The following is a 19,964-nucleotide window of genomic DNA, read 5'->3' as shown; positions in this document are numbered from 1 at the left end:
TTTTCAGTTCTTTAAAACAACTGAACTCAGGTAGTTTCTTGCAGGTTCAAGTAAGAAACCCACATACTTAGGCCCCCTAGCTTTCTCATCTACCGACATGAATTGCTGCAGCCTTCTGGGCTATAAGCTGTCCTAGCTTCACTGTTCTTATGCAGCTAGCACACCTTTGTTCCAGTACTACAGCCTTTGGCTTGTAAATAACAATGTTTTGACCCTTTCTTCCTAATTCTCCATTTGGATCTATTCTGTCTGACTTTCTCAGCCTTTGTTCCTATGGTGCCATCTCCCTTCAATAACAGTGTTCTTGCTACTGCAGTTTTACTGGCAAATATGCCACTGACTTGAAAACATCTTCCCTGTGGCATCCATATACCCCCTTTTAGTCACATCAATTCTCCGAAGTCATTCATAGCCAGACTTCTAGAAGCTGCCTTCACACTGTGCCCTTACCTCCAATTCTCTTTGCAGCATACTCTAGACTACCAAACTTTTCAAGGTCCCCTACACCCTACCTGGTGTTAATTTGATCCATCTTTTTGACATGATTATTCTTGATTCAACAAGCGAGAAATAGAATTTGATGTTCTCTTCTTCTTGAATCACTGCCTTGTTTTCCTGCAGCACAAAACTCTTGTTTTCCTCTTCCATCATGGTATGGTCCTTCTCTCTCTCTGCACTTTTTCCTGTCTTTTTCAGTGGCTCCTATTTCCTCTATATGATTCCCAAATAACTGCATTTGTCAGACCTTGTTCTTAGGCTGCTTGATTCCTTGGGTGATCTCAAGATTTCTGGGGCTTTATATACCCTCTATATTCTAAGAATTCCATTATTTAATCTCTACATCTGAGCAATAGATCTGCATGTTCAAGTGGCAGCATTCACATGCCTCACAGGTATTTGATACTTAACATGTTCAAAAGAGCGCTATTTTCTTTGCAACAATCCTCTCGCTGCAGTAGCAGTCTTCCTTCAACAGCACCACCATACTCATGCCCCAGCAATTTGGCCAGAAACCTCTCAGTCCCTCTGGAGAGGTTATTTCTTCATTCCTTGTATAATCCATCAACAAATTTACCTCTGTCTCTGTCAAGTCTACCCCTAAGACAGATCTTGGCTATAGGAAGTTATTCCTTACTTAAGAACATGGCTGTTTTCTTTGTATTAACAATCCAAATTTATAGTTTTTTTTCAAATTTGTAATTATTTGTTTCCTTGTTTTGTCCTACCCTATTTCAAGGGAGAAGTCGCATTTTATCTACTTGCTACTGTAATATATTTGCTGAATAAATGAAATTCTTTCTAGAAGAAACGATAAACCCCTAACTTGTATCTTCTGGAGAATACAGGTATTTAAACAAAAAATAAGGTATCTTACATCAACTTTTGGAATACTTAACATGTATTCCAATATTCCTACTATAATCCCTCTGCATGTTCTTTACCTAAGAAAATGCAAAGGAGAGAAGTGGTACATACCTCTAATACCAAACCTCAAACCCAGCCTTTGGCCTCTAAGCTGAGACAGGTCTACCTGAACTATGTAGCAAGACCCTATCACAAAACAAAAACATTAAAAACAAAAGGAAAAGGAAAGAAAAAAAAGGAAAGGAGGGGACTGTCCTATGTATCTCTGAGACCTGCATGCAAAGAGCTCAGGTGTGTGCTGCTGTTTCTCTAATTGAGTAGACAGAGCACAAACTTCAGTCAGCCAGGCCTTGAGCCAGATCTCAATACTGGCTTATGTTGTGGTTTCTGGCTCTAAGCCTATTTCCTTATCTGTAACTGGAAAGACACCATGAACGAAAATTAAATAATAAGTCATTTGTAGAGTTCTTCCACAGATACTCAAATGGGAGTGGCCAGAAAGTGGGGCCCAAGAGCTCCCCTTCAAAAATAGCACTAGAGTTGGTAAGTATATGTGGTAAATAAAAATCTAGTGTAGAGCAGATGCCTCATAGGATTTCTTTTACTTTTCTCTTGCTTCTTCTTTCTTCCCTTTTCCTTTATGGTGCCAGTCCTGGAGCTTGAACTCGGGGCCTGGGTGCTGTCCCCAACCTTTTAATGCTCTACCACATAAGCCACAGCTCCACTTCCAGTTTATTATTATTATTTTATTTTAATTTTTTGCCCTGTCCTGGGGCTTGAACTGCTTTTGCTCAAGGCTACCACTCTTCCACTTGAGCCACAGTACCACTTCTGGCCTTTTCTATTTATGTGGTACTGAGGAACTGAACCCAGGGCTTCATGCATGTAAGGCAAGCACTCTACCCATTCCCATCCCAACTTCTAGCTTTTTGGTGATGAATTAGACATGAGTCCCTATGGGGAATAAAGAAATGTTCCATAAATCTTAATTTTATAGGTTTCAAAGCTGAGTCAGAGTATGCTTAAGTAACTGGGGCTGATAGTCCTAAGACTACTGTAGGTAGAGACAGCAACACAGTCTACAGGGAGAAAAAGATGAGAATCTCTCAGAAATTGGATCTTTGATTCCAATATTGCAAAACGTCTGGGGAGTCTTCTTTGCTTTCATGCTGTAGATGTATTCATATGTAAAAGCATAGATATTGCAAGGAAATAAATAGGTTTCTCCAGTGACATAAAAAAGAGCTGTTAAGTAGTGTTTATAAAAGTTCTCACTGTTGTTCTTTTGGCTCTGCCAAAGCTGAGGGAATGGCAGCAATGTTTCCAAACCCACCATCAGTGAAAACAACTGGGAGAAAGGCCAGATAGAACAGAATACACCAATCTTTTGGCTTTATATAGTTTAAATCTCAAACTGCTGGAATGCACTAGAAGCCTGAGAGAAAAAGACCATAGGGCACATAGGAGCCAGACCCGATTTCTCAGAACAATAAAACAGCTTTGGTTCCCATTTCTATCAAAATTTAGCTCAAGTTCTCTCAAGTCCATGATATTTGTTTTTCTGTGCTGGGAATCAATCCTAAGGCCTCATTCTTGCTATATAAGCACTCTGCTACTGAGCTATATCCCCTAGCTCTCAAATCCATGGCATTTCAACAATTCAAACCAAAATAATGCTTTCATTCCACTCTTCAAGTCCAGATTTTTTGGCAAGAACAAACAAGGTCTATTCTCGTAACTGAGGGCTTTGTAGAAAGGTTTATTAGCCATAATGACTCAGAGTTTAAATAGGTAAACAAGATGGTTATGGGGACTATTTCTTTTCTCTTTAACTGTAAGGACTTGGGGAATACTATAGCCACGATGTTTTCAAATGTTAGATGGAAATATTATCTTATGCATCATGTATTAGATTCTTTTTCTTAAAATTTTTTCCTCTTAGCCTCTCAAAGAAAAGGTTATAATGAAGCTTAGTGCAGTAGTCTAGGAAAGATTTCTTGGGCATAACAATTCACCTAGATATCCTATGAAGTATTTCAGCAGTCATATCTAAAAGACTGTTTTTATCAGCTCTTTCAACACAATCCTGGGGGATCAGGTTTGAGTACACTGAGGAGAAAGATGGAACTAGGACCACACTTGCATTTGGGTTTGTACTAAGTGAAAGAATGGGTGATTCCTGAAAAATACAAACTGGGTTGGCACTAGCAGCAGTCTGAAGTGAAAGCAAGTCTGCTCATGCTGTCAGCATTCTGCATTAGGGGCAAAGGCCCTTAGTATCACAAGTATATACAATGGAAAGAGAATTCTTCTAAGGAAGAAAAGTCAAAGGAAGTTTGACATTCTTTTAAAATGGAGCTGGAAGACTAGGAGTCTGAAAGAGGACATCATGACATTTAGTACTAAATTGCAATATTGTACTTAAAAATTTTTCTTTGAATAACTGGGGCTTGAACTCACATTTGCTAGGTAGGTGTTCTACCACTGAGCCATACTTCCAGCTCCTTAATTAAAAAAAAAAATAAGTACTGAGGTTTAAATTCAGGCCTAGGACCTACCACATAAGCCACACCACCAGCCCTTTTTTGTTGGTTCTTTTAATTAAAAAAAAATTGTTACTATATAGGCGGGCGCCGGTGGCTCATGCCTGTAATCCTAGCTACTCAGGAGGCTGAGATCTGAGGATCACGGTTCAAAGCCAGCCCGGGCAGGAAAGTTTGTGAGACTCTTATCTCCAATAAACCACTAGAAAACCGGAAGTGGCGCTGTGGCTCAAGCGTAGAGTGCTCGCCTTGAGCTGAAGAGCACAGGGACAGCACTCAAGCCCAGAGTTCAAGCCCCACGACTGAGAAACAAACAAACAAAAATTGTTATTATAAAGAGGTTACAATTACCTAAGTCAGGTATACAGCACATTTCTTTTTGGACACTATCAGTCCTTCCCTTGCTCTCTCCCATGATGGTTATTTTCAGGATAGGGTCTGGACTATTATCCTATTTGTGCTTCCCTCAGTTATTGGGATGACAGGAACATGCCACCATACCCAGCCTTGGTTGAGATGGAATCCTGAAAACTTTTTTTTTTTAGATAGGGCCCTTCTATGTAGCCCAGGATGCCCTCAAATTCAAATCCTGCCCGTAGCCTTCTGAGTAACTAGGACTATAGGCTTGAGCCACTGTACTCCAATACAAGCTTCTAATCTTTTTTTTTTTTTTCCTTTGGTCCAGTTGTGGGGTCTGAACTCTAGGCCTGGGCGCTGACCCTCAGCTCTTCAGCTCAAGGCTAGCGCTCTACCACTTGAGCCACAGCGCCACTTCTGGCTTTTTTTCTTTTTGCTTATGTGGTGCTGAGGAATCGAACCCAGGGCCTCATGCATGCAAGGCAAGCACTCTACCACGGAGCCAACTTTCCAGCCCCCAAGCTTCTAATCTTAAGACAAACTTAAGCCTCTGGAAATATCCAGCACTATTAAGCTACCACCAGTAAACTGGTAATCACCAACAAAGAAATGAGAAAAATCACCTCCATTTCATACATCGGGGGCCCAAGGATGTCTTTCAGAGCATGGAAATCAATCAGAATTGGCATTTCAGGAGGTAAGGCTAAGTCCGTAGTGTCGTTGATAGATTCAGGTTTTTCATCTTCTAAGATGTGTTCTCTACAACCTAAGAGAGAAAAATTTTGTTTAGAAGCCCTTAAGAAGACCTACAGTTTGAAAATGAGTGAAAAGGAAGTGCAGTAAACTTCAACAGCTCAGTCCTCTAAGCTTTTATTGAGTCACGGAAGTTTACCTAACATATCTGCAACATACAGATGGAAGAGTTCATCTTTCCAGAGCCCCTGTGATATTACAATTGCCTTGGTCACTGCCTTCAATAAGCATTGTCATTCTCCCTCATTTAAGTGTGAATTTTAAGAGGAGAGCAATACTGCCTGTCTTCTTTTTCACCACTGCATTTCCTTTTCTTGATTAATTTTGGGGGGGTGAAGAGACTGGCATTAGGGCTTGAACTTGGCCTGAGCCCTTTTAGCTTTTTTCACTCAAAGCTGGTGCTCTGCCTCTTCAGTCACAGCTCCCATGTGTTTGCTTGGTGCTTAATTGGAGATAAGAGTCTCATAGACTTTCCTGCTTGGGCTGGCTTCTAACCCTGTCCTAAGATTGCAGACTCCTAAGTACCTAGGATTACAGGTGTGAGCCACAGGCACCAAGATGATTATATATTAACCAGCAACTTATAATAATTATACAGTTACCTAAGTTTCAGGAAGCTTAATGAGTGACAAAGGCCAATATTAAAGAAAGGGAACAGATCACAAACAGTGTTATGTGTGAAAATATATTTGGTTCAATTTTTGAGGAAAGCAATTTGGCTATATATTTAAAGCGTTCCTAATATTTATAATCTCAGACTCTCTGACTCTCTGTTGCTGCGGCAGCTCATTCTTTTTTTTTTTTTTTTTGCCTGTCCTAGGACTTAAACTCAGGGCCTAGGCACTGTCCCTGAGTTCAAGCCTCAGGAGCAGCGTGCGCGCACACACACACACACGTAAAAACATTATTTTGAAATAAGTTTGAACTGGTGAAAGAAGAGGGCATAAAATGTCACTCCAAATTTTATACACACACACACTCATGAAGTCCAAAATGGCCCTTTTTGTGCTGTTTTTTATTTTTGTGTATGCGACAGGTATGTGCTGGGAACCTGAGATCCTCCTACCTTAGTGGAATTACAATTGTGCACCAAAATGCAAGAGTATTATCAGATGAACATTGCAAGAACAGTAAGTTACAATCTCTAGTCCTGACATTCTGACACTGGCTTCCTAGTTGGCCTTGAACAAAGCTTCTTTACTTCATTGTACTTGGTTTTCTAATTAGTAATAACTAGCATAATTACAGTACCCTCCAAGAACTTGCTGAGAGAACTTAATGATGACAGTAACTAAGGTACACTGTTAAATCCCTTTAGAGTAATACTCCAAACTTCTAAGACTCAAACTTCTAAGACTATACAAACTTCTAAGATGGGCCTTCATTATGAAAACAAAGTACTCTTCACTATCTAATTCCAACCAGGAATAGACAGGGCTCTGGCCATAATCACATAACAGCTGCCAATTATGTAAATTAAGTATATATGAAAAAAGATACCATGACTCAGCCCTGTGCTATGCTATATATTATTAATCTATTTCATTTAGTCTTAAAAGCAATGCAGTATTGCTGGGGACTAATCCTAGCTGCTAAGGAGGCTGAAATTTGGAGACTCACAATTTATAGCCAGCCAGGCAGACAAGTCCCATGGAGATGCTTATTTCCAAAAATAACCAGCAAAAAGCTGGGTTGGAGGTATGGCTCAAGTGGTAAATAGCTAGTGAGGCAAGCAAGCCAATCAAACCTGCCAAACATGCCCAAGGCCCTGAATTCAAATTCTGCTTTAGGAAAAAAATGGTAATAATTAAGTGGTAGTAATAAACTCATAAGAAAATCCTTTTTTTTTGTCGGTCACGGGGCTTGAACTCTGGGCCTGGGCATTGTCCCTGAGCGCTCTACCACTTGAGCCACAGTGCTACTTCCAGTTTTCTGGTGGTTAATTGGAGATCAGAGTCTCATGGACTTTGCTGCCCAGGCTGGCTTTGAACTGGGATCCTCAGATCTCAGCCTCCTGAGTAGCTAGGATTACAGACATGAGCCACCAAGTGCCCGGCAGAAAATCCTATTAAACAGAGGCTGTGAGTTTGAGTGTATGGTTTAAATGGTAGAACATGCATGACATCTTGAGTTCAAATCTCAGCACTGCCAATAAGCAGAATTGCAAAAGAAATGAAAAATAAAATGTGACTAATATAGTTTAACCTTCTCCCACTTTAAATACTTTTTTACTTAAAGTTGTCTTGAAACTGGAAGAGAGCCAAGGTTTTTGAAGTCGATGTATCTCTCAGCTCTTCTTTCACAGGTATTGCAGCCTATGTAGAGTCTAATGGAGAATAGCCAAGATGGGCAGAGCAGCATGAAAGCAGAAAGAAGCAGCAGCACACCATGAGCACTTCAGAAGAGGGATCAGGTTTTCCCCAGCAGCAAATACTGGGAAACTCAGTGTTCTTTTCCACCCATGTTTTCCCTTTGCCACAGAATGTGCTTTCAAAGAAAGCAGGTACCAGAGCTACAAAATTACCATGGCAAGGGAGAAGAGGAAAATACTGAAAGACAAGAAAAGGAGAAAGCATATACTAGTGTAAAAGCTCAGGAAACCCTAGTCACTCTCTGGAAAATGAGCAAAAACCTCCTTGTAGGGCTGGAAAGTTGGCTCAGTGGTGGAGCACTTGCCTTGCATGCCTGAGGCCCTGGGTTCGATTCCTCAACACCACATACGCAAAAAGAAAAAAGCTGGAAGTGGTGCTGTGGCTCAAGAGCACTAGCCTGGAGCTGACGAGCTGAGGGACAGTGCCAGGTCTAGAGTTCAGGCCCCACGACCGGACCCTCCCCCCCCCCCAAAAAAAAGCTCCTTGTAGCAAAAAACGTCTCTCACAGGTGATGTAACCAAGAGAAAGCAGCAGAGAGGCCAGAGGTAAACGGCCTAACATAAGAGTGGTGGAAACTGAGTATAAGCACAGATACTCCAGGATACATACCTATACTTATCTTTGCAGAAAATCATAGGCATTATCTTTCATTTCTTATTCTCTCCACTCCACTCACTGTCCTTTTAAGCCTAGTCCCATGAGTTAAAAAGCTACGTTTTGTGAAATTGGGGGTGGGGGGCACAAAATCTTCTAGACTATGATAGAAGTGTTCACTTTCACAAAAAGCAGGCTTTTAGTGCTTATGGGCAGAGATGGAGGAAGGATGTACAAGAACTATCCAAAACATATTCCTCAAGCAGGGATGGAGGAGGGCACAGGGATAAGGGCTCAGGGATGGGATAAATCTCCATAGAAATGACTGTTGCTGTTGTGTCCTACAGTTAATTGTTCTTCATAGATACCTCTCTGAGGTCACCTTTAGGTAGGACATTCAGGAAACTTGGGGGAAGAGTCAGGAATTCAAGAAGCACAGGAAAAAAAACTGGAAGTGGCACGGTGGCTCAAAATGGTAGAAAGTTAGCCTTGAGCAAAAAGAGCTCAGGGACAGCACCCAGGCTCTAAGTTCAAGCCCCATTACCAACCAAAAGAAAAAAAAACCCCATAATATATAAAACTTTAAAAAGCTGGACAAAACCTCAAAGATCTGGTCCCATCTTCCATTTTATATCCAGGGAAACAGATTCCGGGAGGTTAAACAAGTTGCCTTACACCCAAAACAGCTGCAGGTGGCATCAGGTCTCATGACCCCCCCAACAGAGCCACCGACCCCACGCTACTATCCAATCTAGAAAAGCCCCTTTGGCTCAGGAGCTCAGCTTTCAGACTAGATTATGGAGTTGGATGCGGTGGTGCCAACCTGTCACCTGATATATGTGACGAGTTGAGGCAAGAGAACCTGAGCCTGGGGGAGAGATGGAGGGTAGGAGAGGAGCTAGATTAGGTTTTCCCAGCTGAATATAAAAATCTGCATTCCTTTCTGTGACTATTGTCAAAGGAAAACCATAAAAGACTTGGAAATAAACACAAATGGATTACGGATGTCTAGTCAAATGTATACCCACATGTATTTTTCAATTATGTAAACTGCATAAAACTTATAGCAATGGAGATGTTTTTAACCTGTAGAAATAAAAATGAATTTTTTCCGAAGGAGAATTTTCCTGGTTTCATAGGATATGCATTGACTGCATGCTCTCCCACCTTCCTCTCTTCATTATCTACCCCTCTCCCCTTAGCTGCTGCCCCCCCCCCCCCATCAAGTACCAGCTTGCTGATATTCATTTTGTTAGACTGTGAATTAGCTGTTTTAAGGAGTTACACCACTTGAATTCTCCCCTGCATATTAACCATACTTTAGGTAATACATTTGTGTACATGTGCATACCACCCTGTATATTAACAAGTTAAATTTTAATTTCAACCTTCCTCATTGCCTATAATGAGTCTGGGTTGTTGTTTTTTTTTTTTGATTCTCCATGGATCCAGACTTAACACTTTACTAATTCTCTCATTAGCTGATGAATCAATATCTACGACACATAATTTTTATTTATATTCTAGCAGTCATTAATTTAATGATTGAATTAAACTTAATGAAATCATTACAATTATCCTTTAATACTGCACAGAATCACTTGTTTCTAAAGAGTGGCAGGTATAGCCAGGCTCACGCCTGTAATCCTAGCTACTCAGGAGGCTGAGATCTGAAGCTCATGGTTCAAAGCCAGCCTGGGCAGGAAAGTCTGTGAGACCCTTTATCGCCAAGAAAAAAAAACAACAACCAGAAAACTGGAAGTGGTACTGAGGCTCAAATGGTAGACTGCTAGCCTTGAGCTGAACAGCTGGGGGACAGTGCCCAGGCCCAGAGTTCAAGCCCCATGACCCAGGGAAAAAAAGTGGCAACTTAACCATTAAGAACAGTTGATATACTGAGGTTTTAAAATTTTAGAGCCTCACAGTCCATACAGGTCCTGTTAATAAATGTCTCTTCAAATATTTTGCCCATTTTGTGTGTGTGTGTGTGTGTGTGTGTGTGTGTGTGTGTGATGGTCTTGTGCTCAAGGCTAGCGCTCTACTACTTGAGCCACACCTACTTCCAGCTTGTTGGTGGTCAACTGGAGTAAAGTCTCACAGACTTTACTTCCTGATCCTCAGATCTTAGCCTCCATGGTAGCTGGAATTACAGGCGTGAGCCACCAGTGCTCTGCTTTATTTTCCCCACTTGTTTTTTTTTTTTGGGTGGCAGTCATGGGGCTGAACTCTGGGTGTGGGCGCTGTCCCTCAGCTCATCAGCTCAAGTCTAGTGCTCTACCACTTGAGTCACAGTGCCACTTCCAGCCTTTTCTGCTTATGTGGTGCTGAGGAATTGAACCCAGGGCCTCATACATGCAAAAGGACTCTACCACTGAGCCATCATCCCAGACTTATTTTCTCCACTTTTAATTGGCTTTATTATGACTACAATTTGCAAATGTTTATTCCATTATGCAGGTTTTTTTCACTTTGTCAATAATGTTCCTTGATGTAAAATTTAAATTTTGATAAACTCACATCTATTTTTTCTTTTATTGCTGTTTCTTGTGTCTTGTCTATGATCTGTCAAATATAGCGCCATGAAGATTTCCCCCCAAGTTTTCTTTTAAATTTTACAGTTTATCTCTTAAGTTTATGTCTTTGATTCACTTCAAGTTAATTTTTACAGTGTAAAGTCCAAGTTCAAGTAATCTTTTGCATGTAAAAATCAAGTTTTCCCAGCACAGTTTGTTGCAAAAGACTGTTCTTTATCACTGAAGGGCCTACACCATTAATTAGAAATCAATCTTGTATTTATTTTGGGGCTCTCTATTCTATTCCTTTGGTCTTTTTTTTTTTTTTTTTTCAGTTGTGGGGCTTCACACTGCCCCTGACCTTTTCAGCTCAAGGTGAGTGCTGTACCACTTGAGCCATAACACCACTTCCGGTTTTCTAGTGGTTTACTGGAGATAAGAATCTCATTGACTTTCCTGCTCTGGCTGGTTTTGAACTGTGATCCTTAGATCTCAACCTCTTGAGTAGCGAGGATTACAGGCATGAGCCACCAGTGCCCAGATGGTCTGTTTTAAATCATACTGTTTTAATTACTATACCTTTGTACCAAGTATTTTGTCTTTTTCTAAAGCAATACTGGAGTTTAAACTCCAGCATTTAACTTATGCTTGCTAGGCTGATGCTCTAGTACTTTAGTCAAGGCTATAGCTTTGTATTACATTCTGAAATAAAAGTTTGGCAAGGGCTGGGAATGTGGCTTAGTGGTAGAGTGCTTGCCTAGCATGCATGAAGCTCTGGGTTGGATTTCTCAGTACCACATAAGCAGAAAAAGCTGGAAGTGGCACTGTGGCTCAAGTGGTAGAGTGCTAGCCTTGAGCACAGAGAAGCTCAAAGTCAGTGCCCAGCCTGAGTTCAAGCTCCAGGACCAGCAAAAAATAAAAATAAATAAAAACTAAAAAAGTTTGGCAGTTACTCATAAAGTTAAACACAGAACTACAATATAACCCAGCAATTCCATTCCTAGGCACATAATACCAAAAGACCTGCAAGTCAGGGACTTACAGGTACTTACCTGTATATTTATGTTCAATATGCATAAACCAAACGGGGCAAACAACCACATTTGTTCTCTTTTTTTTTTTTCACATTTGTTCTCTTGTTGCAAGACTGTTTTATTTAGTTTTTCTTGCAATTATATGTTAATTTGAGATAATCTTTCCTGTTCTTTGAAAAAAAGGCTGTTGGACCTAGGCTAATGGCAATTTAAGGCTAATTTGTACTAAAGAGCAAGTTTGAAGCCAGTCTGGGCTACCTTGTTTAAAAACAAAGCAGGTGACATTGTCCAAAAAGAAATATATTTTTTACCTGATTTATGTAACTGTAACCCCTCTGTACATCACCTTTATAATAACAATAAAAATAAATAAATATAAATTAATAAAAAGGCTGTTGGAATTTGGAAGAAACTGTATGATCACTTTGAGTAGTAGTGACACAATGTTAAGTTTTCCTGTCCATGCATAGGAATATCTTTCCATTAAGAGCTTCTTTAATTTGTTGCTGGTAACGTTTTACAGTCCTCAGCACACACATCTCTCTTTCTTGGTTAGATTTACTTCTAAGTATTTAACTTTTCTGGATGGTTTTGTAAATGGAATTGCTTTCTTAAGTTCCTTTTCATATTGCTCATTTCCTAAACTTCTTTGTGCGTGCGTGTGTGCGTGCGTGCGTGCGTGCGTGCGTGTGTGTGTGTGTGTGTGTGTGTGTGTGTGTGTGTGTACCTGGGCTTGAACTCACTCATACTATCACTGGCTTTCTTGCTCATGGCTAGTACTCCACCACTTGGGCCATGCCTACATACTTGCATTTTGCTGGTAAATTAAGAGATGGAGCCTCACAGACATTTTTGCCCAGGTTGGCTCTGAACCAAGATCCCCAGGTCTTAGCCTCCTGATTAGTTGAAATTATAGGTATGAGGCACTAGGCCTGACTTCATTTCCTTACCTTTGGTAGGATCTCATTTCCTTATCTGAAACCAGGAAAATAGTACCTATATATCAAATAATTGTTAAAGGGATTGTGAATATAAACTATAAGGATAACATAGTGAGTACTGGGATTAGACTTAGAGCCAGTCTCTTGAGGTTAGAATCTTGATTGTAACATCCACTAGCTGTGAACCCTAGGCATATATTTAATCATGTGTGACTTAGTTTTCTCATTTGCAAAGTGGACCTAAAAACAATACCTTTCTCAAAACCTAATAGGAAGATCAAATGAGTAAAATATTTACTATACAGTTTGAAACAGAGTAGAAACTTTAGATGACAAGTATTCTTTCTGACCAGACTGGCACAATAGTCTCCTAATTTGCTTTCTTACTTTAGTTTTTCTATTATCAATCTAGCTTACAGCCTGGCTGTAAAGAAATCTTTCTATTCAGTGCTCTAATTAGTCACATGCTATTTGACGGGATATGTACTGAGATATGTTTGTCAGGCAACCTCACTGTTGTGCAAACATCAGAGTGGACTTACATAAACCTGAATGGTAGTCACCACTCAGTTGGTGTGGCCTTTCCATGCAAACAAGGATTGTAGTAAAATGAGGCACAGGAGACTCCTGCTGATACATCATAATTTTGTAGTACACTTTCTTACAAAGTAGGTGTATACTCTAAAGGAATGGTAAAAAGTATCATTATTAAACATAGTTATGCATATTATCAAGTATAGGCACCATACAGAATTGTATGTGCTACACTTTTTTTTTTTTTTTGACACTAGAATCTTACTACATAGCGTGGATTAGCAGGGAACTTACTGGCTCTGGCTGGCCTTGCACTCTTGATGCTTTTGCTTCAGGCTCCTAAGCACTGGCATTACAGGTGTCACTACCATGCCTGTTACTGGTAGCACAGAAGGTTTGCTTACTCTATCACCACCACAAACGTGAGTAATGATCTATGCTGCAACATTACAACAGCTACATTATAAGGGAACTGTTTAGCTCTCCTATAATCTTATAGGACTATCACTATATATGTGGTTTGCCTCTGACTAAGTATCATGTGTTATATGGCTGGCCATACCTGTAACTTAAACATGCATGTGAGTTTCTCATTACAGATCAAGTAAATTCCTAACTCCTACGTGTCTTTTGTTCAAGATCTGCCACAACTCAATACCAAATTACCTTTATAATTCTTGTGTCCCTATCCTGGAATGCCTATTAGTCTGATGATGTGTTCACCAGATAGCAATTAAACTAACATTTGCAGGATACAACCTTGGGAAGAAATGGGGCCCTGGCTTAGTTGTTATAAAATGAAAATGAGACCCTTGGATGACTCCACTGTTTCCATCTATTCCCACAGTGTCATGCACAAAATAGGCAACAAACTGTGGTCTGCTGGATTAGGAGAATTTAATCCTTAAATTCTAACAACATCTATGAATAAATGACAAATCATCAAAATAATCCCCTTGCCAAAAACATACTATGTTTATGTTGCTGTTTTTGTCAAATATACATAAGCACTTTTTGTTTCCTTGGTGCTGGTACTGGGGCTTAAACTCAAGGCCTCAAACTCTCACGCAGCTCTTTTTGCTCACAGCTCTACCACTTGAGTCTCCAGTCTAATACAAGCATTTTTAATCAGTGAAAACAATATATATATATATATATATAAAAAACCATTTTATTTTGTAATGATTAAAATTTTTCTTGAAGTCGAATGGCTTAACACTGGAGTCCTGAATTGTGAAGAAGCTGAAGCAGGTAGACTAGTAATGTTCTTGGGTTAGGGTGGAGGAGGAAAGTTACACACACACACACACACACACACACACACACACACTCTCTCTCTCTCTCTCTCTCTCTCTCTCTCTCTCTCTCTCTCTCTCTCTCAGAGCTCGTTTGCAGAATGGTCATGCATGAACCTGAAAGGAATACAGCTTACATCTTAACTCTAGCATATGTAAGTACACATGTATTCAGACTCTGTTTAAGAATAGAAAGCAAGATATACATAGCTATGGTTTCATTAACCACTATATATATATTTATATTTAAATCAACCCTACTTTAGCCAGGCACTGGTGGCACATGCCACTAGTTAGTAGTTATTCTAACTACTCAGAAGGCTGATGAGATTTGATGATCCCAGTTTGAAGCCAGCCCACAGGAAAGTCTATGATAATCTATCTCCAATTAAACACCAAAAAAGCTGGAAGTGGAATTATAGCTCAAATGGTACAGCACTTGCTTTGAGCAAAGAAGCACAGGGACAGCACCTAGACCCTAAGTTAAAGCCTCATGAGCAGCGTGCACGCACATGCACATACACACACATTTGCATGCACATACACATAAATTAACCCTATTTTAAAAAGTGAGGAATAAGTGAGGAAGCTCACACTTATAATACCAGCTATTTGGATTTGGGAGGCAGAGATTGGAAGGATCAAAGTTTCTGACAACCCTGTCCCCATCTCAATCAACCACTGGGGGAGTGGGGAGGGTGGGCGGTGGAACAGGTCTATATTTTAGTTAGTAGAGAGGCCAATATGTAGAAGAATCAGTTTAAGGCTAGCCTAGACAAGAAGCACAAGACTTTATCTGAAAAATAATCTAAAGCAAAAAAAGTCGGGGGGAACCTCAAGTGGTACAGTGCCTACCTAGCAAGTACAAAGCCCTGAGTTCAACCTCACACTGGAAAGGAAAAAAAAATGAGATTACAGTGGTTTTTTAAAATAAGATAATAGAATTATTTGATTCAAAGATAAACTGGCATGGCTACAGATGATCCAGAAACCTTCTCAGGAGAAGCCAAGAAGGGAAACAAAGTATTTTGAAGAAAGTTAAAAAAAATCAGAATAACCTGCATATTCTAACTGTATAACTTGTGATGTCAGTTTCAGGGTAATCTTTTCCAGAAAATTTCTTCTCAGCCTGAGGAAGTATGCTAAATGAAACTAGGATTCAAATTACTCACCAGAGCTGCTTGCATACTTTCCTTTAAAAAATTTTTTCTGCCTGAATACTTTGAATGTTTCATTTCTATTTTTTTTTTGTTGTTGTTGTTGTTGGTTCTGGGACTTGAACTCAAGTCCTGGGCACTGTCCCTGAGCTCTTTTGCTCAAAGCTAGCTCTCTACCACTTTGAGCCACAGCATTACTGCTAGTTTTTTTTTTTTGTTAAGTGGAGGAAAGAGTCTCACAGATTTTCCTGTCTAGGCTATCTTTAAACTGTGATCTCGAATCTCAGCTTCCTGAATAGCTAAGATTATAGGAGTGAGCCACCAGTGCCGAGCTTCAATGTTTCATTTCTTTTTAAGAAGCTGGCTATCCAGGTACTGCTTAGTGAAAAGCTTAGCATTTGAAGCCTTGAGTTCAATCCTCAACAGCAGCTCCTTCATCAAAGAAAAGAAAACAAAAAAAGAAACCTTCAGCTATAATAGAGGATATGTGGCTCAAATACTTAGAAGAATCTTGACACTAACAATACACTCTTTATTTTCCTCCAGTCAATAGTTTGTTTTTCCCCCCACCTTTATTTTGGGGATAGTAATATAACTGTAATGATACAAGTATTTCCTTACAAGCTGACCTATTTAACATCTCTACATAAAAGTATGTCAATACAGACAGGATTAGTAAACCACTGTCAACTTTATTGGTACTTGTCAATGGATGAAAATAAAGAGCCAAAAATATATGCATTTTTTTCCATCCATATAAAGTTAAGAGATATAAGTAAATAAACTCTTTGTCCCACTTACTAAAATCAATTTCAAAAAGCCACACCTATAAAACAGTCAATTCAATCTCTCCACAGACTTTAAGTATAGCATTTATCCCCTAATTTAAAATGATTCATTTTTAAAATTAAAAAAAATAAAATGATTCATTTTTATATCTACCTCCTCTAGTAGACTATTTGTTACTCAGTTTCCAAACTCCAACTCAGAACTAAGCATGTACAATATACAATAAACATAACTGATTGAATCAGTACATAAGTAAAGGACTCAACAGGTCTTCAGCATGGTATAAAGGAGCAGATACCTGTTTCTTGGCAGGTTTTAGGTGGTACCTAAGGCTAACAAATTTCATTTCGTGTAATGGAGATGTAGAAAGTATTCTTGGAGGATTATCTGAATGGGCAGTTAAACTGTGGGGACCATGCATAATATTTTTAAAGCCCTGAGAGTATCCAAAGTACTGGTAGAACTTAGAAAGGTTGATTATTATTTTAGTTTTTGGTCCAAGATTGGGACTTGAACTCAATATCTGACACTTTTGTTCACTGGCTGGTGCTCTACTACCTAAACTATGCCTCCAGCCCCCGAGTTTTTAATTTTTTTTTTTTTTGCTGATACTAGGGCTTGAACTCAGGGCCTTGTTGCTCAAATAACTTTGCTCTATCACTTAAGCTACACCCTTATTTCTGGCTTTTTGCTGGTTATTTGGAGATAAGACTCTTGAGGATTTGTCTACCTGGGCTGGCTCATACTTAGATCTGTCTCCTGAGTAGCTAGAATTACAGGTGTGAGCCACCAATGCCTGCTAAAGTACAATGATGACAGTCACAGTCCATTGCATCTTCCAATCTGACTCATTTAATGAAAAATGAATTTATAACTGATATTTTATCTTCCTGTCTAAAATAGAATGAAAATAACATCTAGTTCCTATGAAGTATAAGTAAGGTTTTTCTTTCTAGTTTCCTTCCTATCTGTATATAAGCAAACAATTATCTCTTAAACCAGGTGGATATAGATGAGCAATTATTAAGTCAGTGTAAATGTAAGGCTTCGGAAAGAATATTTAGTATATCTTCATATGCTTGGTAGACTGCAACAAGAACACATTTTTATCACCTCAGCATTAGAATACTACTTGAGTTTAGATGTTTGGATATAATATACTGCCTAATACCTCTTCCAAAAGTAGACAATTTACCATGGGAAATCTCAGTCTTTAAACCTAATTTTTCAAATAATCCTAGTTTAATTGCCAAGTCCAATGAACTACAGAAGCCTACAAAGCTTTAGTATTAGTAAGACAGGCAATGGAATAGAAAAACCGTTTCTAAAATTTATATTCCCCACCAGTATCCTCAGTTCCTTGACAATTTTAAATTTTTATTTGTTCTGAGCCACAAATACAATCAGAGGAAAGATAAGCACGAATAAGATGAAGAAACTCTTTAAATACCGAAACTATAAAACTAAAATCAAACATCTAAGCTCTTTTTGTGTAACGGATAAGAAATCATCTCAACAAATGAAGGGTACAATGGTAGGTGAATGCAGTCATAATGCTCAATGTATGTATATGATAAAAATCGAACCTGGTAACTTGAGATGGGGGTTAGGATAGATGAGGGGAAAATGAAGGAAGGGGTAACACTGATCAAGATGCATTGAACTCATAAATTGACATGATAATACTACTAATAATAAAGAAATCATTTCAATTTTGATTTATATTCAACAGCATAAGGAAATTTTAGTGTTAGCTTACAACATTCATCTAATGACAAAGTGTCTTAGACCATGATGACTGTTGACCTGCTAGCACCTTTTAAATTAGTAAACTCAATGAGAAATAAGCAGAAACTTTCAAAGCTGTACTGCTTAAATACAAGGGGGAAAAAAAAGGTCAATTTAATTCAGCATTCGTAATAATGCTAAAATGATCCTTGCCATACTGTGACTAAGGACATTTTACCACTAGACCAGACCTCGGCATTTCTTCTGAAACTAAATCTCACTTCTTAGTACTGTGAACAATCCAAAACAAATAGCCAAAGCATTTGGTCTGTGGTTTTAGGGTTCAGAGACATACATATAAACTATTCTCTCTTTGTTTCTAATTTAAACCAGAAAGATATGAGGTATAGGTTAATATGTTTGAAGATTTTTACATGTAACTGGAACCAAGTAATGGGAAACCTCCCAATTATTCTCACTTTACTAAAAACAGCTAATGAAGTTGTTATGTCCCCAAACAAGAATGTCAACAAAATATGCACTGAGGCCTCTGGCCAATAGTAAGGAACCGAGGTCAAGTGACAACTATGGAAGCAAGCCTGGAAGCCAACTTTCCAGGTTCAGCCCTTCAGCTAGCTGTCAGCTTAACTAACCTCATGAGAGGTCTTGAGCCAGAACTAACGAGCTAAGTTGCAACTGATCCCTGACCCAAAGACACTGTGCGATGATTAATGTTGTTAAATGTTTTAATCTGCTTAGTTTTATAGTAACTGGGTACATATACATAGCAACAGATAACTAATATAAAATCTAAAAGACAGAGATACTGACACAATGAAAAGACTAATCCAAGAAGACAAAGGAATCTTGCAAAATGTTATACAAAACACTTCTACAAAATGTTATATATACTATTTTCTGATAATATAAGAAATGTACTTAAGGCAACAGGCAAGAGAATGGAAACCTTTTCAGGCTTGGAAAAGACTAGTCAAATTTAGAAGAAAAAAAAAAGCTGAAAGGATTCTCTTACAGAGACAGCTTCCTGTTTTTGGTTAGAAAAGAACCACACTTAAAATAACTGGCATAAAGCATAGTTATGGCTTGAAAAGGAGATGGCAGGAAGCTATAATAAAGAACACTGAAAGCAACTCTGCAGGCTGGACTCTTCCTGCAGAAAACGGCCCTAAGAAGAAATGGTGGGAACAGTAGGTAGTATAGGAAATGACAAACTCACAGTGTAAATTAGGAGCCCCCGAGGCTCTCTTAAGGCATTTGAGGCCTTCAATTAACCTTTCCTACCCATCATATTCTTGCTGTGGTTACCTGGGCAGAATTAAAGAGAATGAAATGAAAGCTTAGCAACATAAAATCCATTTTTGTTGTTGTTGTTAGCCCTAAGTTTGAAGTCAGGCTCCACACTTGTTAGGCAGGCATGTTATTGCTTGAAACATACCTGCAGCTCTTTCTGCCCTAGTTGTTTCTGAGATGGGTCTCACTTCATGCCTAGGCCAGCCTGACCATGATAATTCTATTCATGCTTTCCACCACAGCTAGGATGACAGGTGCATACTCCCATGCCCAGGTTTGTCTGCTGGAAAAGGGAAGATCTAACAAACTTTTTGCCTGGGGTTAGCCTGAAATAGCAATCCTCCCTATCTCCTATCCTAGCCTCTTGTGTAGCTAGGATGACAAGCATGCATCAACATGCCCAACTATTGGTTGAGATGACTATCTCACAGATTTACCCAGGCTAGCTTCAAATAACAGTCCTCCTGATCTCTGCCTCCTGAGTAGGTAAGAGTTTAATAGTGCCTTTCTGATGCATGTTCAATGTGAAGCTATTTGGAAAGAACCCATTTTTCCATTACAAAAGGCAACTATACAAAGTGAAGCAGAGTAGAGTACCATAGTCGAGTACCAATTTTGAGTGGAAAAAACTGAGAGAGCAGAAAAACCTGAGTACAAGCCTTAGTACCAGCACCATGC

General features: G+C 39.2%; 1 protein-coding gene across 1 annotated transcript in view; it reads right to left on the bottom strand.

The window, feature by feature from the left end:
• The window catches only part of Lonp2 (lon peptidase 2, peroxisomal), a 96,390-nt gene that overhangs the window by 11,262 nt on the left and 65,164 nt on the right, over positions 1 to 19,964 (bottom strand). The window contains exon 12 of the mRNA XM_042693415.1: positions 4,889 to 5,031. Coding sequence (XP_042549349.1) covers positions 4,889 to 5,031 — 143 coding nt within the window. The remainder of the gene's footprint in view (positions 1 to 4,888; positions 5,032 to 19,964) is intronic.

The sequence above is a fragment of the Dipodomys spectabilis genome, unplaced genomic scaffold, assembly GCF_019054845.1.
Source record: "Dipodomys spectabilis isolate Male_0828 unplaced genomic scaffold, ASM1905484v1 ptg000165l, whole genome shotgun sequence".
NCBI lineage: Eukaryota > Metazoa > Chordata > Mammalia > Rodentia > Heteromyidae > Dipodomys > Dipodomys spectabilis.
This window is presented reverse-complemented; position numbering and strand designations above follow the sequence as displayed.